We start from the raw sequence: 19,651 nt of genomic DNA on the forward strand, positions 1-19,651 counted from the left end.
TTTAGTTGTGTTTAAGTTCTGCTGTCCTCTGTTTAGTGTTTTGCAACACAGGTTCATCACAGTGTGAATTGTGTTTTAGTGAGTGAGAATGTGTTTAGAGTTTAGCAAAAAGAGTGCATGAGATTTGCTAACAGAGTCTAAGTACCTGAACTTGTTTAAGGTTTTGCAGAAAGAGTGATTTATTCGACAAATTGGTTTAGGCTATTGAGAATTTGGTCCAGAGAATGGGGTTTATTGTTTTAGCAATTGTGAAAAACTGTAATTATTGCCATCAAACCTTAGCCATAGTTTCAAATACTTCCAGAATATGCTGTTATATTGACAACATGACTAAACATTCTGACTGCCTTGTTCGTAAACGAAGTCATTCTGATGCACTGACAGGTTTGCTGACATAAGTATTTACTTTTAAGAGATAAACAAAGGATTATGAGCAAGTGACGGGCTTTTGCAAGTAATCAATTGAGTGGTGCTGTTTGAACAAATTACTTCAAGAAATGTTCTTACTGTTTTGCAAATATCAAGGATGATTTGAGAAATGTATCAAAGTCACTGAGAAAACTTTAATCAAAGGCAGAGGGAGACTGAAGAATAGAAAGACAGAGTACAAAGCTGGTGTAAGATGTTAACTATTTACATGAAGAGTAGTTAGCTTGATATTTGCCATATTAAAATTTGCCTCACCTTTCCCATACAGTCCAGAAGACGCTCCAGTTCAACAATTCTCTCGTCCCTCTCTGCAATCCTGGCCTCTGCAGTCCTGATTTGCCTCTCTGCGTTTTCCAGACGCCTGATGTACTCATCGATTTGGGCCTGTGGGAACAGAAATACATTCTGGTTTTAAAACGGTGCATGCAGTTTTCAAGAATTTTGAAATTTATCTGAATTTCTGAGTGTCACAGACTGGATTTGCTTTAGAGCAAAATTCACATTCATAATCTTTGTAAAATGTGTCAGAATCAAAGGCATTTGAGATATATTGAGTAATCATCACACATCTATTTTGTTGTACGTTGTTTTGTACAGTAAGGACAGCTGAAACCATGTGTGACGTACAATGGTGAAATTACGTGAATAAGGAGTAAAGAATGCAGACCTGTAAGTTTTCAATCTCCTCCCTGTGTTTCCGTTGTTCCTCCATCAGTTTTTCCTCATACTCCCTCTGTAGCTTCGCTGACAGCTCCCGCAGCGCCTGAATGCTGGCCTCCTGTGAAGACTCCACCTGTACCATTCACAGAACAGCCAAAATTAAGACTGTGTATGGCTGATTATTTCATACTGAAGCCAGAATAACAGATGTGGATGCAGCTGTAACTGTACAGCACTGAGATGATCTCTTGTCAAATTTGTTGGATCACAGCTTCATTCTTGGATGTTGAAGTTATTACTAAAGTAACCATTTTTTGTTTGGCCATCACACAAACTAGAAGAGGAAATTAGTTTTCAGAACTTTTGGGACTATTATAATGATGAGTAAAGGATATTACTTATGATGTTACTGTAACCTGAGGCACAAACTGAACACTAGAAAGATTTCAGGTGAAGGGTGATCAGTTCCAGATTTCTCTTTCTTTAGCAGACACATCACTGGTACAGACCGTTTTGCCACAGGTCATATTTGCACCCACTTGTCACACCAGCTGGATGACAATGAAACGTGTTGGATCAGGTATTTCCACTTCTACTGCTTTGGATGTTTGGCTGCATGAGGGTTTTTATGAATGAGTGTACACTTAGTCTTACCTGTAATCTCAAACTCTGGTTTTCAGCCTGCATGGCGGCCAGCTCCCTCTCCCTGTTTCTGAGTTTTTCTTGTGTATTCTCAAAGGTGTTGCGCAAAGTCTTCACCTCCTCTCTTGAGTCTATTTTATTCTGACAGTTTTCCAGAAGGGATTTCTGCAAAGGAAACTCCTTTTACTTTCTGTAATGACATTCAGCTGTCATACGGGAAGTCCTCGCAGGTTCATTTATAGTGATTGGTTACCTGCAGGGTGATGTTAGAAGATATAAGGGAGCTGTTCATCTGATCAAAGCTCTCCATGGCTGCCGTCCGGACCCTCACCTCTGACTCCAGAAGCCTGTGATGTGCGTTGGCAACCTGCAGGAACAAACAGTACACTGCATTTTCAAATTTCTCACATCTTCATAGATTAGAAATTGATGGGGTGCTCTGAGCTGTCATGTGCTGTTGCATAATTAGTTACCCTAATTTCCTGTGAAAGCTTCTGCATTGATTGTTGCATCCCGCCAAACTGCCCGTACATCCGCTCTCTCACCTTCTCTAGTGAATCTCTCACCTGTATACATGTACACAGAACTTACAGCTACAACCTACACAACCTTATACAGAAGATGTGATGTTAAAACAATGACATGTGGACCTGAAGGCCTTTCTTCTTGTTGTGTTACACTACACTCACCTCCCTAATGTACCTCATCTCCTCCTGAAGGTGATTGACTGACCACTCTCGTGCCATTACTTCCTGCCGTCTGTCCGAGCCCATCCTCTGCACTACGCCATACACTTTGGGCCCATGATGCTGCAGCGAGGTCTCTGGCACCCCATTGGGGACGTCTCTGACCTGCTGAGAGAGACAGGATTGCACTGGTCAGGTTTCTGTAGCCACCCTCCACTGAGCCTGACTAACACTGCCACTGTGCTTGTGTGCACACACCTGCAGGTACATTATATGTGTGTGTTTGTGTGTGTGTGGATGCACATGTCTGCATACTGTATGTACAGTACACTCGGTCAGGTATTTCCTGCACTATTTCTGCTGAGTACAGGAAACAGGAAGATTAGGAACGAACAGCTAAAAACAAAAGTGCAGGCTGTATGGAAGGTGTCAGGTTTCTGCAACCCAGTACGTTAGCTGCTGCTGTTTCTGCCTTTTGTATCTCTACCAGGCACCAGATGAAAATAAATACACTGGTTCAGTGCAGCACTTTATACAATGCAATAACTAAATAACAAATGACATTTACAGTCATGGGTACAAATAAGTTACAGAACTGTAGGTAAAAGATTCAGTTTCTCTAAATATTTAAAATGCACTGCAAGAGGCAAATGTTTTGTTTGGAGTTAAGAAAAAGAAATTAATTCTAGGCCTTCCACAAATACCTCTTTATCAGTAAATCTGCATACTATTTCCTAAAACCAAACAGACTTACACAGATTACTTGGTCCAAACATTTTCTATTATAGAAAACAAACATAATCTTTTAAATAGTCAAATTAGAGAAACTAGAACTGAAAACATCTGAACATTTTGTTCAATATAATTGAAACAGTTAATGGGTTATTTTAATTGTTTAAAATTCATTTTCAACATATATTTTTTGACTAATCCTGTCAGCTGTAATTATCTGGATATGTGTTGTATCACTTTTAGTTTGTCACTTAACTCAAAGAAAGATAAAACATTTTACTGAGCCAGTGACAGTGAATATGTACAGTAAGTTGTCTTCAGACCTAACAAATACAGCTGAGACATAAAATTCGTTATAGTCACCTGCAGCCATCTGTTCATGCTCAGGATGCATACATTATTAATCACAGCCAGAGAGTACATGCACAATAACATGTTTCACAGAAGGATGTCAGTGGTACACATGTTGAAACAGTGGCAGTGTATGCATCGCAGTGTCATGCCTATTACTCATGTGGTGGATGTGTCTGTCTACCTGCTGAGGTGACTCCCTGCCAGCTGGCCTTTCTCTCTGGATTAGCCCATTCCTCTTCTTCCATGCTCTGCTGATGTCGTTTTCTTTCTCAGCCTGCAGAGAAAAACAAAACAACAACAAGTATTCAAAATTGCTGTTGTGGATGATTTACTTTGCTCAAGGTATGGGAACTGCCAAGTTCAAAAATGCTAAAAATAAGGGTTGTTATTTTGTGTAAACATTCCTCATCACTGATGCCTTCTTTGGTAAAGTTTGTGCTGCATGAAGGTACTGTAGTCTGTCATTGCTTCTGTTACATGTAGAAAATGTATTTCATGTGCATAAAGTGATGTAGTAAAAAATCTGAACATTTCAGTCAAAAAAATCGTCTGCGCAGCTTGCTCACCCTGTAATGACACAGACATATAGGGTCTGTAAGCTCTGCTGACAATGGTGCTTTGGCCAAAGCGTTCACATTTTTATTCACATGTTTTCATAGAGTTACTGACAGCTTTTTAAAACCTCTGTTCAAGTTAAACATTTAGTCCAGACCCACAGTAGTAATCAGAGAAGGAAGTATGAGGCTCCACAGCTCACAGAGATAAGAGTGAGGAGGGACTAGAACAAAGATGCCAGTGTCGTCTCCTGGACAGAGGTGAGCCTCACATTTCTGCACCACTTAATCTACAGAAGACATGCTGCTGAGAAATGGTGAAGCCAATGGGTGGCTTTGGATTCCAGCAGATGGAAGGAAAAAAACAGCCATCTTTAGATTTTAACAAGACCATAGGCACTGCACTGAGTGCGAGGAGGAACTAGAACAAAGGTTCTCTGTGTGCTGTCATTTAGCTTTGAATTTTACAGTGCTACTGTCTGACCACACTGGTGGGCAATGTTTGCCTGGTTTTTGTATCTGAAACTACAGCCATGTAACTTTGGCAAAGCACAAAGGGATTCTTTTGTTACAGTATGTGGTCTTGAGGAACTCCCAGATGCCACTGAATTACATAAACAACTACCTAAACACTATTAAATAAATTATAAGTCACTAAATTGTCATTTGTTTGTTGCACATGAATCGTATGCTCTAACATATGACGACACTGCGAAGGACTCAAATGCTGCATTAGCTCCTTATTTTATGACACAAATATGAAAGTTGAACTCACAAAACAAAGCCCCTCTCATTGGGCTCACTGAGCTGAGTCTCGTTCACGTTGCAGGTACTTTGAGGCATTGTAAGGATGATATCCAGTACTGTATGTGTAGAAACTTCTATATGTAGCCATTCTGTGTTTTTCCCCTGGTGTGTGTCATGGCGCATTACATCTGCTCTAGGCCATAGTCGCTGGCTTGATTGTGTGCATGTTGTGTCAGGTTGCACATGACACACTTAAGTTTATGGTGTAAAACCACCTTAACCAGCGTTGCTACTGAAACAGTAATATGGATATCTCTGACAGTGGATGTTTTGGTCATGTTCTTCCCCCCTTGATTAACTTCTTGTTGCCCCTTCTACCTTGTTTTTCTTTTTTTCATCAAAAAAATCACAATGACATTTGACCTTCCTTAAAGATTAAGTTCAAAAACTGAGCAACATCGGTAGAAATTTGTCTATAAAACATGTGGACTCACACTGTAAAAATCCAAAATATGCACTCACTTGTTTTAGCACTTCATTTTCATGATATATTTAGTAAATTTAGGATCTTATGGGAATAGTTCAACATTCTGGGAAATGTAGTTACTCACAGTGGTGGAAAGTAACTCAGTACATTTATTCAAATACTGTACTTACATACAATTTTGAGTTATGTGTACTTGAGTACTTTCCTTTGTTGTTACTTCATACTTTGACTTCACTACGTATTTGAGGCAAATATTGTATTTTTAATGCGTTGCGTTTATTTGATAGCTTTAGTTTCTTTTCTGAATCAGATTAATACAACAAAATACATCCATCCATCCATCTGATATATATATATACCATTTGTCCTAATGAGGTGTCCGGGGAGCTGGAGCCAATCCCAGCTTAGGCAAGAGGCGGGATACACCCTGGACAGGTCACCAGTCTATCATAGAGCCAGACAACCACACACACCCACACTACAACAACATACAGTATAATCATACAACTTTCTTGATCCCCAAGGGAAAGTCCCAAGTTATAAAGCAGTACTGCAATTCAAATTACAAACACAAAATAAAATCAAGATTATCTCCACCTTTACCAGCTGGAATATTAAAGTGTTTAACACAGTAACGCATCAGCAATTATAGTTCAATAACATTATATAGCTACATTTTGTAAAATGCACCATTCTGTATAATAAGCACTTTTAGTTTTGGTACTTTACGTATATTTTGATACAAATACGTTTGTGCTCTTACTTAAGTAACATTTTGAGTGCCAGACCTTGTAAGAGAGTACTTTTAACCTGTGGTATTGCTACTTTTACTTGCAGTAAGTAAAGAATTCCATCACTGGTGACTCACTGTTGTCTCTACCTTCGTCACTGTAGCTTAGCTTAGCTGAGCACAAAGACAGAAACAGCTTGGCTCTGGCCAATAAGAAATGTTTTCACACTTTGTGTGATAAAACAAAAAGATTTAATCTGTTAAAAGGTGAGTTTTACATGTGTGGCTGGGTGGACTTTGTTCCCTCTGGATAGAGACAAGCTAACTGTTTCCAGTGTTTTTGATAAGCTAAGCTAGCAGCATATTTACCTTCTCATTTAACTCTTGGCAAGGACATAAACAAGAGATTTTCCCAAAATGTTGTTATTCATCTATTCTGTTCCATTTTATGTGCATTTCCTCTATTTCATTTTCATCACACTGCCACTCTGCTGCCAGAGCTGCTGACGTCTGTCCAGATACACTGACTACATAGTTACAGGCTGCAGATTTGTGTGTTCAATAAGCACACACAGAAGTACATGTCATCAGCCAGCACGTGTGTTACTCCGGACTGTGTGTTCACTCTTGCTCTCACTGCCCTCTGTCATCAGTTCCAATAGTCATGGTCACACCCTCTCAAATGGGAAGCACATTCAGAGGTTAGAGCAGCATGCTATCGCTGGAGTGTGTGGAGGTGTGGCAGTTTGACCAATGCAATACACCCTGATCAAGGTTCATACAAATTATATTGTAGCACCATGTTTTCTTAAAGATTCTGCACAGTTAAGAAGGATAAAAATCCTGTTCAGAGCCAGGAATAAGCCAAGTATGTCACTCACTCTCACACCCTTACTGCCTAACTCTGCCATCAGCTTCTGAACCGCAGATCCTGAACACAAACAAAAGCAGGGGCAGAGCAACATACTGTACAACAAACACCCATACAGCCTGCAGCGTGTACTCACAGTCATTATTTATATGGTCTCAGTGCACACAACGCATAGCCTGAGTGTAAGTCGGCACTTCAATAAGCAAATGCCAATTTTATGAGCTGTGTTTGTGTTAGTTACCAATGTTTGAGTTAGGTTTTGTCTAAGGTCATGTCAGGTGCCTCAGGGATCTCCGTGACATATCACACACTGTCTGCTCAGCCAGAGTATATAAAATATTTCTATTGTATGGCTCAGAGTCAGAGCTGAGCTTTGAAGTAAATTTGAAACAGCTGCATGTGTGTGTGTTATCACACACACACACACCCTCCTGCCATAAATGTGTAACTGGACCACATGATAAAAAACACATAAATCTCAGTGGCTCCACCATCGCTCTCTCTCTCAAGGTATTTGTATTATTATGATGAATTAATGCATGTTTCAGTGCTTATCATTCTCCCACATCACTATCTCAGAGACTGTCTTGGTGTGTTGTTCATTTAAAGTTAGAGAGAAAGACAAATTCAGCTGGTTTGTTGAGTCAAATTCAGTTCAACAACAGCTTAATTTAACTCTACTCATTAAACCTTTAGCTAATATCTGTCAAGTAAGACTGATAGGCAGGATGCAGCGTGGTTTAATTGTTAAGTTTCTGTGACTTACTGTCTCTGAGTTTGCAGTTTTTGGCTCATTGTTTCCATCGTCTCCTGCGTGTAGAGTTAACCTGAGGCGCCTGATCCTCCTCTGAGAAAAACAAAGGCAGCAAATACATTTTTCATTATGTCACCATGAGAAAAGACAGAATAGTTTACATTAAACAGTCCATGAAATTAAAGTATAGACTGATTTCACCTCAACACCTGAATAATCCACCACCATGAGGTTATTTATAGACAATGACAACAGAACCGCAAACAAACTTTATGTAAATGACCTGAAAATGTGCTGCAGATGCATCATCATAAAATGTCCACTACAGTAGACAAAAATTTTTAACAGCTAAAAATTTTAAAGATTTTATTTAATGTCACTATTCCAAAGGTACGTGAGCAATGTGCTTATATCATGCTCACTTTATAAAATATTAATAGGGTCTTTCATCATTTGCAAACAATGGGAATAACTTTAAGAGTGGATTTAGTACAAAGGCTGGTTTTATCAAAGAGCTGTTCAAATAAACATGACAGCCCTGTCTCTGGCGCACTCAGCTCCGGTAACACGGTCTTGTAAGCGAACACATCACAAACAAACTTTTAGATCAGAGTAAAGAAAATATGAGCTGGGGTAGAGAAAAATGATCTCACTGCAGACAGACGAGAAACAAGTGAGTAAAAAGCAGCAGGAAAAAAATGGGCTGTTTGCAAAATAGTGAAAGTGAGGGAGACAGAAAAGAGGAGACACACAGAGTTTTAGTGCCACAGCGTCTATGGGACTTCATACCTCAGACTCTGGGGAGTCCTGTGTTGTTGTGGTGGTCGAAGCAATTCGTCCTGCACCGTAGCGGAGCATATCTCCTCTTCTGTCCACCCCTGGCTTCTCTTCCTCTCCCTCTCTGACCCGCCTCCCCCTCTTCCTCTCACTGTCTTTCCTGAGTGCTGCTCAAATTCTCACAGTGACCATTTGCTCCTGGCGACAGCCAGGGAAAAGGAGGGAAATTCCACTCTGTCAAGCTTGGTGGTAGTGGAGGTGGTGGTGGGTGTCCACAGGGCCCCGAGGTTCCCTCTAAGGTGCAGTCCACTTATACACTCAGCAACTGAAACGCAGCTATGTCATTTCTAAATCCACCTGGCTGACAGGCTTGTCAGTCACTCAGCAACCTCCCTACCTGTCTGTCTGCGTCTCTTTACGTCTCATTCTGCGTCTCAGCAGACCTGTCGGGCCACATTTCACTTGCCTGCCCGGTTTGTGCCTCCTGCCCCGAGAGCAGGACTTTCACAGGGCGTGTCCTAGTCTGGTGGAGACAGGTGGAGTGTTTATGATCAACAAGAGCTGCTATTCACAGCACACTTAGCAGAACAGCAATTCATTCTATTCATTCAAGCAACAAAATACAATTACTGAAGAGCTGTACTTGATTATGAATTGGATGTCCTTGTACCTAAGTAACAAAGAAACTCCTTTATACTACTTATACTTTTTTATACTCCTACTCCAGCACATTATTTACAAATAATTACTTTTTTGTGCTCCACTATATTTATTTGACATCTTTAGATCAAGTTACTTTTCAGTTTCATATGTTACATACAAACAATATGAATATTACAGATTACAGTACCAAACACTGTAGAAATAGTTAAAAATTACATCTATCTGGACCAATTACACCCTTTAATTATCACTTACATATTACAAAATGACGATCAATTATATAATGATTTAAAACTGATACTGTAGGGGTCACTCTGCATAATTTGTAGTTTAGATATTTTAAGTGTATTTTCCTGCTAATATTTATTTTACTGTGGTATTTTTTTACCTAAATGATTTGAGTATTTCGTCCACCACTACTTCTGCAAGAGGGAAAATAGTTTTTCCCAGCTGAATAAAACCTAAAACAGGTTCATACTAAAGGTGCAGGAGGTGTCCCACCCAGTACAGGAGCAGCTGGTGCCAATAAATTATTGATACTGTTGATAGTTGATAGTGATGAAAAGGAAGACAGCACGGAAAGCATTATTTTTTAATGTTATTGTTGCCATAGAACTACACCCTCATTTGGTTATACAGTATGTGATGAAGTTATTATCGTCATCAGTTTATACTTACGCATCCTATCAAATATCTCCAGGTTACAGGCAGAAAATCATCCTGACAGCCAGATCACATTCCTCTTGTGAATGGCCTGGAGTCATTCCCTTTTAATAGAAACTAGAGACACAGAGGAAAGCCGGAGTCAAATTTAAATATGTCACAACACATCAGTAAATATGAATAGAAAAATCTGCAGAGCAATATGAGAGGTATTTCTTTAACAACAGGACTGTGCAGTTAATCAGCAACCAGAAATCAAACACATAGTGTTTCTTTACTCCTGCAATCAGTGAACCAGTCATTCAGCCAGGTCTTGATCCAAAGCCAATGTCATGTGGAAATCTCCCATAAACATATGATATTCACTTCCTGTCTTGATTGTGCTCTCACTGTTTTTGTGATCAGATCTTGTTTCAGCATTGGACTAATTACACATGGTTGGTGGTACCAGAAGGACAAGTTTTACATGAGTACACAAGACTGGAGAAGAATACAATATTACAGTCATTCACAAGACAGGCATTGTGTACTCAGCCAAGAACTTTTACTCAAACATTGTAAGTACTATTTGGAGGTACTTGTATCATACTTAAGTGTTTCCATTTCATGGCATGTTATACTTTTACTTCACTACAATAATTTGGCAGTTAGAGTTTAATCGCTATTACTCAGATCATGAGTTTAGCATCAAATATGTGAAGAGCTGACAAAATAATGTGAATTGTTATAGATACTGTTGCCCAACTCAGAGTCAAAACAATTAATTAGTTGGTCAGTACCACTTTGATAACTGAGTTTTAGTGATGTAAGTCCTTTAAATAGATTTTAAAAAATCATGGTTTCAGCTTCTTAAATGTGTGAATTATAGTAAACTGAGTAATTTGGAATATTGTGAAGGACTCTTTACAGACCAAACAATTAAGTGATTAATCAAGGAAATAATCAACACAGTGATCAGTCCTGACAATTAGTTGTAGATCTATATAGAATAGCTCAAAATATAAATGATAAATACTGTATGTATAACAATGACAGGAGACATTTTCTGCATTGAGATACTTTTACTTTTGATACTTAAAGTACTTTTTGCTAATACGTTAGTAACATTTTAAATGCAGGGCTTTTAATCGGGTTGCAGTATTGCTGCTTTTGCAAAAAAAAAAACAAACAACAAGTACAGTTTTGAAGCTGAATATTATCACTTGGCCTGCTGTGTAAAGACTAAACCTTGGGTTCACACTTGAAATCACAGAGTTAAAAATTGACCAAGGTCCTGGTCAGTATACTGTAGTAACGATTCAATACTTCAAACAAACTTTACAGCCTTTACCCTGTAATACTGGGTTATTCAGTTATTTATGTGTTACTATGGGGTCATGAAGTCAAGCTGAACCATTGTCTCGGGTTGGTACTGAGGAAAGTTAACCCATTTGTGTGTCTGTGTTATTCTGGGTCAAGTGACTTACTTTCCTAGTATTGTGTACTCTTTATTTGGATCAATGAAAAACATGAAAGTTTAGAGACATTTTTAGAGTTTTTTCCAGTGAAAAGGCTTGATACCATAATAAGAGAACATGGCAACAGCTTGGAGAAGATCAGTAACAGCCTCTGACAATTCACTGGTTCTGTTCAAGAGACTTTACATAAAGGGGAAGAGCTCAGCAGAACTGGAGCTGTTTCTAATGTAATACACAACACAAGTAGCTTATGAGGTCATATCTTTTTTATCTTAGATATTTTGTTATTTGATCTAAATCCATGGTTCATTTTGCTTGGGTGTAATCTATCATGTAAGCAAGATAGGAAATATAATAGGCAATATACTATAATTTCTTTCCTGTAAGTAATTGCAGTTCTGACCACAAGCTCATTTTGTTACTTTGTAGAAAACTGTGGCAAAATACATATTAGCTCTGTAATAAAAGTATGTGTTGATCATAAAAGAGAACAGATACACAGTGATAGTGATCAGTGGAAAGTAGTACTGAGGTACTTCAGTATTCAGATTTTCTGGCACTTTAAAGATCCAGTTTACTACAGTTCGGGTCTACAGTAAATATCGTACTGTAAATCAGAGTTACTATAGCAGATTAAGATTTTACATGGAAATAATACAAAGCACTGATAAAATAGGATGCATTATTTTACTAATAAACTCCCCAGCTGTGTGTACAATTTGAATCACATTTACAATATACAACATTAAGTGATAATTGCTGAAAATGTCATATTAATTATTAGAGTAAATACAAGCAATAATTTTATAACACTCAGAAATGAGTGCTTTCGTATAATGAACACTTTCATCTTTGATACTTTAGCTATGTTTGGCTGATAGTATATCTATAATTTTCATGCACACCTTTTGTAGTGGAGCATTGGCATTTTTTTTGGTAGTTTTCATTTTACTCAAATAAAGGATGCAAACATTTCTTCTACCACAGACAATGGCTCCAAACATTCAAGGCACAAGAGCAGGTTTGTCCTGTTGTACTGAGGCATTTATTGCCTGAGGCCTCCACAGGATGTTTAGTTTGGCGTTTCTGTGCAGTGATGTTAGTAGTACTGTAAAACAAAAATACAATGTAACTTTGTTGGGGTATGTCTAAAAGTAAGCACAAGAACGAGGCTCCTAACCTTAAAGAACAGGTCAGATTTTAGCATTGCTGTAAGTTGCTGAACTTATAGTAAGAACAGGTTATCTACTTTATCTATATGCTATTCAGTAAACCAGCCATAAATTATAACCAGTCACAAAGGTCTTAAAACGAGCTATTTGTCAGCAACATGGAGGTATTTGGGAGTTTAATGGGCTGTTGGTGTGAAAGGCTTTCTGTCCCTCTGGGTCTGCAGAAGACAGACTCCTGACTGGGTGATAAAAACCAACTATCACTCCCACTTTTATGTCATTTCCCATTTCATTTTCAACATGCATACCTGGAGAATAGTAATGATTGACATAAACAGGCATCCCTTTTTTACTGATATCGCTTTACTAAAACAACATAAATCCTCATTTTTGTTACACTCTGCTGAAAGATTATTCATATATATTTTTGTTCTTTTATGGTCTTTGTTCACTGCATAGTTTTAGAAACTCTTACCCAGAAAATTAAAACAGGTGTCTTTACCTTTATTGCAGCTAGGGGGCAGCATGGCACTGTGACATTTTCATAAACAAGATCACAAGTTTGTTTTTTTTTTGGCCACCTACACTGAACTGCCAGAGTTGTTTCCAGATCCTTGCAAGACTTGTAAAACTTGTATGTTTTCTATTTAGGACAGTGAAACTAAGATCTCCTTGTGAAGACAATAGCACTTCAAACCTGCAACACATTAACATCAGACAACACTCATAGTTCCCTCCAAGACAACCTGCTCTGAGCTGCCTACCTCTTTATTTCCCAGCAGTCACTCTGGCTGGAGTCACTCAAGCACAGAAAGGAATCCCAAGAATGATCACCTTGTTAAGCATATACAAGATTTCCCTCTTAAGCCCTCCAGCCTGCAGCCTCTATTAGTTTACTGCTTGGGTTGACACAGAAGAGAGAGATAATACTGTGGCACTTGAAAGGTTGATGTGTTTGTTACGCACAGAATAGCAACAAATGAAGGTCATGCCCTGGCAACAATAGCCAGCCAGGCAGTGAGAATAAGGAGGCCTCATCTATTCACCTCCTTTTACTGCTGCAGTCAGTGGTAGATTCGACTGGGACGTCTGCAACCCCCATGTTTGACGAGTTGATTTGATGTGGCTTTTTTGACATTAAAGAACAGAAAAGACTCTTTAATATCAAAGTAAAATTCTACAAAGTGATGTAAATCAATTACAAATACATCCTGCTCTAAAGCCGAAATGAATTTATTTATTTATTTGCCCCAGAGACTGAGGAGGTCAAAGCTCCAGGCTGAGAGGTGATCAGATCCAAACACAGGATGCATATGAGGTTTTCCAGTTTGTGTTCATTTGTACTTCTACTTCAGAGAAAAATATTGAACTTTTATTCTGCTACAATTATCTGATTGCTTAATATTGTGCACAGTGCAAATGTAAAACCTTCAGCTTATTGGGAAGGTTTTTTTCTTTTTTTGCATATTTCTTTTGTAAAATTAAGGGGGAAAATGATTTTAATTTAATTAAACTGAAAGGGAGGACTTCTCATGCTGTCATATTATTTTTACTTGAGTAAAGAATCTAAATACTTCCTCACCCACTACTCAGTGCAACATGAGAAGATGCGATTTTAATTTTTAACTAGGTATTTAAACTTAGTAAAACAATATATCAGGCATCAATTATTGTTCCAGTTTTTTTTTGTTGTTGTTGTTGTTTTGGTCTGGAGGGGATTTTTAAATGTTAAATAGTTGCCAGGAATTAATCAACAAGGAGAGAGTGAATGAAGTAACTTTATTTTAGTCTCAGCAGGATTTACAAACATAAAAATGTGTAGAGAGAGGTAACTCTACCCCTCCACAGGCCTCAGCCAGCAAAGAGCGCAAATCATCACAGTGTAGAAAAACATCGATTGTCAGTTCAGAATTTCCCTCATTTGGTAAAAGGAAAAACTGGGGAGGTCCACATATGTTCTTTAACAGGATCCATAAGGCCTTATGTACACAGTGACATAATTCAAACAATGTATGAGGTTAAACAAAAAGACTTGCATTATGCTCAGTACTAACACTGCCCTCATTCAGGACAAGAGAGACGTTAAATCAGTCTTTCCAGTATCAAAATTCTTTCTGAGATGACATGGTTTTGATATTTTTGACTTTGTTCAGTAACTGATAAATGTTGACTCTGAATCAAGAATCACTGTTTGGCACGAAGCTGCTTTTTTCCCATGGATGTTTAAGCAATACTGTGCCGTCGCTAGTAATAGGAGTAGCATGTGTGGTGAGTTACAAAAGCTTTCTTTTGGTAACAGTTAAATCGATTTACAGTGTTAATGGTAATAAAGTAATATGAAACTGTATAAACACAAACGCCCTCATTTATTGTTCCCCAAACAAATCACTGGGCCCACAGTTTGTATATTCAACCACGAATAAATAAAAAAAAAAAACCTGGCACTCATCACTTCATATATTTGGATTTGATCTTCATTCATTAAAAAAGTAAAGTATATTTAAGTGAAGGACACAAAATTTCATACTCACTATATAAATGTTACATATTTGACAGGCGTAAAAAAGCATGGCATTATAACTTCATACTGTTCACAAAGGCAGGACTGGTTGCAATGTGGTACAGTGCATTAAAGAGTTTTCAATCACTGACAAGCATCTGTAATCCATGTGTTAAAGGGAAGTCCACTCAAAATAGAACCGACAATCATGGACAGGTAAGACTTCATGTGGGAATGTAAAATTGCTAATTAAACAGTATATACATTTCATTTCTACAGAACAGGCTAAAGCATAAAAACTTTCATGACTTCATCCATTAATCTCAGAGCTGCTCAAATAATACTGAGTAGATTTATCCACATCCAGATTGTACCCACACTTAATATCCAGGAGAATTATATGAACTCTGCTGAAGTTTGGATTTCCACAAAATATTTCTAATTATCTCACTTAGCTGGAAAGTCTCTGAATATTCACACAGATGTATGTGTGTAATATCTGGAGTTTTTCTTCACCCATCTGGACCAACAGTGACGCATATAAAGCAGCTTTATTCTTGACCACTGGGTTTATTTACAAAGTGAAGGTGGACAAGACATTGTCCTGACTTGAGGAGCGCTTATACCCCAATGATGAGCTGAAGTACGCCTCTCCATCAGTGCTGATGTCATCGTCGTCATCTTCCAGGTTGGTGACCAGCGGAGCAGAGGTGTTCTTACGCCTGGATGACACAGAACAATACCATAACCAGGACCGTGTCTATTTTAAGCCTTTTTTAAAGCTACTCGAATTTCTTTTCAGCATAGAGGGTTGAGTGAAACTCAAAACAAACTGACACATAAGATGCTCTTAACTGCCCTCCCATCACATCCTGTTTGGATGTGATGGGAGGGCACAACAAGACCACAACAACATAAACTACAGATGCCTGGTTGTGGCAAACTGTGCAAAAGGCAGCCTCAAGTCTGACCCCATGTCATGCTTTTCCTTGTTTTCTGACTTATCTACAATGTTACAACAGTGAATTATCATCTTAGACATGACCTAAAGCTCAAGTATCAAGTGATAGTTTAAGGGATTCCTTGAATGGAAATAACCTCCAGGCAGTTGCGTGTTCATGTGAACTTGCCCGACATCCACCGATGCCATTATAAAAGCAGAATGTTTTGACTGCGCCTGGTTTTGTGGATATACAGTATTTTACCTCCTGCTGCACTGTGACCAGAGAATGTGGGGAAAAATACAGGGCCTGAGGTTACTGCATGTCCAGGAACATTCCTGTACAGGGACTCGCTGTTTTACGTGACCGGGTCTAACCTACGAACAGCCGGCCTGTGAAGACCCCTGGGGCAGTGACAGCACATCAACACTGGAGTCCCCCGGAGCACAGTACCCGTTTGTTTTGACTGCTTGAGGCCAGTGTGTCTGCGGCATGTGGTTAACGAGCGGATTAACAATCCATGATGTTATTGTCGGTGCTACACTACCTGTTGGAATTAATTTCACTACTTTGGGACAGTATGTGATCATGTGGAGGAAGACACAGCGACCACCGGTTGGATTTACTGACCTTGGAGCTATCTGAAAGGAAGTGATGTTTCCACTACTCAGTGGGACTTAATGGTAAGTAAAAAAAAAATACAGGTTGCATGTCTGTTAATGCCTTGTTTCTGTAACATTAGAGACAATTGTTGTCAGGCTGGTATAGCTGAGTGTCCCATTTTCACTTGATTTATCAGACAATGTGTAAAATCCTAGTTTATGCACCTTTAAAGGATTGGTCTACGTGGTACGGATGACAAATTATAGCTCTAGTACATTTACCTGATCTCAGTACGCAGAGCTTTGAGCTGGCTCTGGAGCTGCTCGTTGGCCTCCTGTGATTCATCCAGGTCTCTCTCCAGCTTCTTCTTGCTATGCTCCAGTCGGTCGATCTCCTCCTCAGCCTCATCCATCTGCCTCTTCAAGGCCTTTAGGCGCAGATTCAACTTCAATAAATGAACAACATGCAGTGGATTAAAGGGGCTCAGCAGTTACTAACACTATGTGGCTGAATGACAGATACTGGACTTTATTTAAAGTGTTGGCTGAAGGAGTGTGCATTACGTACTTGGTCCTTTTGATCTTGCATTGAGTGATGTTCTTCTTCAAGTTGCATCATTATGTCTTTTACCTTTCTTTCTAAGCGGCGGTTCACCAGCTGCAGGTTGGCACGCTCCCTGAAACAGATGCAGTGCGATGTATCATCCTACTGACTTACATAAATCTTAAAGCACAAAGAGTTAAGAGCTGATTGAAGAGACACGTTTTCCCCAGAGTGAAAAAAAAAATCATAAGATGTATATAATTCTGTTACCTATAGATCTGCAGAACTTAATCCAATATCTTGTAATCTTTGCAAAAGTGTCTCTTGCTCCTACGTCAGCTGCAGCTTTGTGGCCTAAACCACCAGCGTCCAAGTAAAAACTGACTTTCATCTCGAACCTGGAAGCCACTACCTGACTGCCATTCCCAACATGAGGAGCCGCTCCATAAAACCTTTCCTCTTCCATCTCTTTAACCACAGCACATTACCACTCTATTCCCAGTTTTAGGCTTCACCTCACCTTTCGTCCGCCTCCAGCCTCTCCTCCATCTCCTGTATGCGATCCTCCAGCTGGGTTACCAAGCCCTCTTTGTTGGACTTCTGGGAGCCCTCTAGATGAGTCACTCTGCTCTTCAGGTCTTTATTCTAGAGAAGTCACACAGAGGCAGTGCTTAACAGGACAAATGCATGTTTAAACCATAATCATATTTGTGTATAAAAATAAAAATTACATTGATGTGAGAATGGATATGATCAAATGAAAATGGTGAAAAGACATGAATGAAATTAGTGCGTGTCTGAACTGAGTTTGTGGAGTAACACAGTGTGTAGCTGTTTCCCTCCAGACAGGAGAGTCTGTACCTGTCTCTCCAGAGCCACCTTGTCACACTCCAGGTCCTGTCTGCTAGCCCTCTCCTGCAGGAGTTCATTCCTCATCTGCTCCACCTGTCAAGCCGAGTCCAGACACTATCATTGGTACACTCCCACACAGTCCACAGTCTGATGACTGTTATTATCAGACACTGAGTCTCACTCACTCCAGAAACCACTGTAGTGCTCAGTGAGTCAAAAACTAAACAAAACAGTTGATGCAGAAAGGGCCCTAAATAGTTGTGATGGTTGCTTGGTGGTTTTGCTAGTTTGACTACATTCCATGTTTTGAGATTATGTTAACTGTCAGCAACAGGGGGCTGGGTAAGTAATAAAAATAAGAAAAATCAATGGCAGTAGTTTCTGTAAAAAATATAAAGCTGTGAGCTTTATAGATTGAGATTGAGAATAAATAAGGTTTAAACATAGTAACACTTTGTCTATGGTGTATGATTATGCAGCTTTAAAGGAATAGTTCAACAGTTTGGTTAATACACTTATTTGCCTTTTTGCTGAGACTTAAGATCAAAACCAGTGTCACATCTGTATGGAAAATATGAAGATACCACCAGCGGCCAGTTAGCTTAGCATAAAGACTGGAAACGGGGAAGATGGCTAGCCAGTCCAAGGATAACAATCTACCTACAAGCACATCTAAAGCACACTAAAACACATTATATCTGAGGTTTAAACACAGTTATGTGTAGACAGTGAACTTCAGCAGTGCTGGTGGGTGGATTTTGTTGCTAGGCCAGCTGTTTCCTCTGTTCCAGTTATTATGCCAATCTTAGCTAATCATCTGCTAGCCTTGAGTTGTATAGATCTTCTGATCTAACTCTTGTCAAGAAGGTGAACATTTCAAAGGGTCCCTTTAATACTAATCTGGTGTCATAATGTATTAACTAACTGCACATTAAATCAACTCAGAGAAACCTGACTGCATGAACACAACTGTTCAGTGATAGCTTAGTTCAAAGGACGGGAGGGGAAAAAAAAAAAAGAAATAATAATCGATACAGCGGTGAAGGTTCTTTCTTTGTAAGAGGAGCTTCAAATTGGTGATATTTTATGCCAATTAGTCAGTGACAGTGGGCTGCTATGGTGAACGATGGCCCCTATAACTGGTGCATCCAGCACAGTGCTTGAGGGAGCTGAATCAGCAGACTGGAACATACAGCGAAACTAATCTGCTTTGTGAGAGACGGCAGGAGAGGAGAGGGGAGATTACTCTCATTTAGACAGGAGAGGAGCACCTGGTGCCAGGAGAGACGCAGGTGTTCTTCCTGCTGCAGCCCCACCACCCCTACACCCCATAGCCATTCACTCCCCCATCGTCTCCCCACAGACATTAGAGCACACACGCCAGCGCATACCCGCATGCACACGCTCACAAACACACACCACTCAATCCACTGCACTGAATGCACAAAGCTCGAGTGCTGCCTTGACAACCAACCTCAGCCTCATACCGAACCAATGCCATTTTGCCACAATGCCACTCTTTTCTCTCTGCCAGAAATTTTTTAAAAGGGAAACCATTTAAGGAGATTTAAATGCACTTGGCTTCTCTTAATGTCGCTATGCACTTTATTTTAAATTTTGGTCAGAACCTTTGACTCTGTGCCAGTTCCAGCCCGAGGGGAACCTGTAACCCCGCCAAATCTTACAGGCCTCCCTTTTCATCTTATATTTAATATAAAGAAGCTGCTAAGGTGCTAAACTCTGACCTCTGGATGGTATGTGCTGCAGAAAACATACATGGTATAAAACCAGAAGGGTGGCAATAAGCAGTGCTTTTTCAAAAACTCTAAAACTA

The 19,651-nt window shown here is 39.4% G+C and overlaps 2 protein-coding genes across 5 annotated transcripts in view; both read right to left on the reverse strand.

The window, feature by feature from the left end:
• The window catches only part of myzap (myocardial zonula adherens protein), a 14,443-nt gene extending 5,900 nt beyond the window's left edge, over nucleotides 1-8,543 (reverse strand). Inside the window, exons 1-9 of one of the 2 annotated variants that reach the window (XM_020608643.1) lie at nucleotides 8,436-8,543; nucleotides 7,659-7,739; nucleotides 3,685-3,777; nucleotides 2,421-2,582; nucleotides 2,205-2,297; nucleotides 1,985-2,098; nucleotides 1,744-1,896; nucleotides 1,097-1,222; nucleotides 685-813 (exon numbers count right to left, since the gene is read on the reverse strand). In XM_020608643.1, the coding sequence (XP_020464299.1) occupies nucleotides 685-813; nucleotides 1,097-1,222; nucleotides 1,744-1,896; nucleotides 1,985-2,098; nucleotides 2,205-2,297; nucleotides 2,421-2,582; nucleotides 3,685-3,777; nucleotides 7,659-7,739; nucleotides 8,436-8,504 (1,020 nt within the window). In that variant the 5' untranslated portion in view covers nucleotides 8,505-8,543. Of the gene's footprint in view, nucleotides 1-684; nucleotides 814-1,096; nucleotides 1,223-1,743; nucleotides 1,897-1,984; nucleotides 2,099-2,204; nucleotides 2,298-2,420; nucleotides 2,586-3,684; nucleotides 3,778-7,658; nucleotides 7,740-8,435 lie in introns of both variants that reach the window. The other variant, XM_020608635.1, reaches the window with a different exon arrangement.
• Nucleotides 8,544-14,142: 5,599 nt separating this feature from the next.
• Nucleotides 14,143-19,651, reverse strand: part of cgnl1 (cingulin-like 1) — a 28,887-nt gene continuing 23,378 nt past the window's right edge. For all 3 annotated transcript variants that reach the window (XM_020607301.1, XM_020607286.1, XM_020607294.1), the window contains exons 15-19: nucleotides 17,827-17,910; nucleotides 17,486-17,610; nucleotides 16,990-17,098; nucleotides 16,704-16,867; nucleotides 14,143-15,600 (exon numbers count right to left, since the gene is read on the reverse strand). In XM_020607301.1, the coding sequence (XP_020462957.1) occupies nucleotides 15,453-15,600; nucleotides 16,704-16,867; nucleotides 16,990-17,098; nucleotides 17,486-17,610; nucleotides 17,827-17,910 (630 nt within the window). In that variant the 3' untranslated portion in view covers nucleotides 14,143-15,452. The remainder of the gene's footprint in view (nucleotides 15,601-16,703; nucleotides 16,868-16,989; nucleotides 17,099-17,485; nucleotides 17,611-17,826; nucleotides 17,911-19,651) is intronic.

Source organism: Monopterus albus, unplaced genomic scaffold, assembly GCF_001952655.1.
Source record: "Monopterus albus unplaced genomic scaffold, M_albus_1.0 scaffold4.1, whole genome shotgun sequence".
Taxonomy (NCBI): Eukaryota; Metazoa; Chordata; class Actinopteri; order Synbranchiformes; family Synbranchidae; genus Monopterus; species Monopterus albus.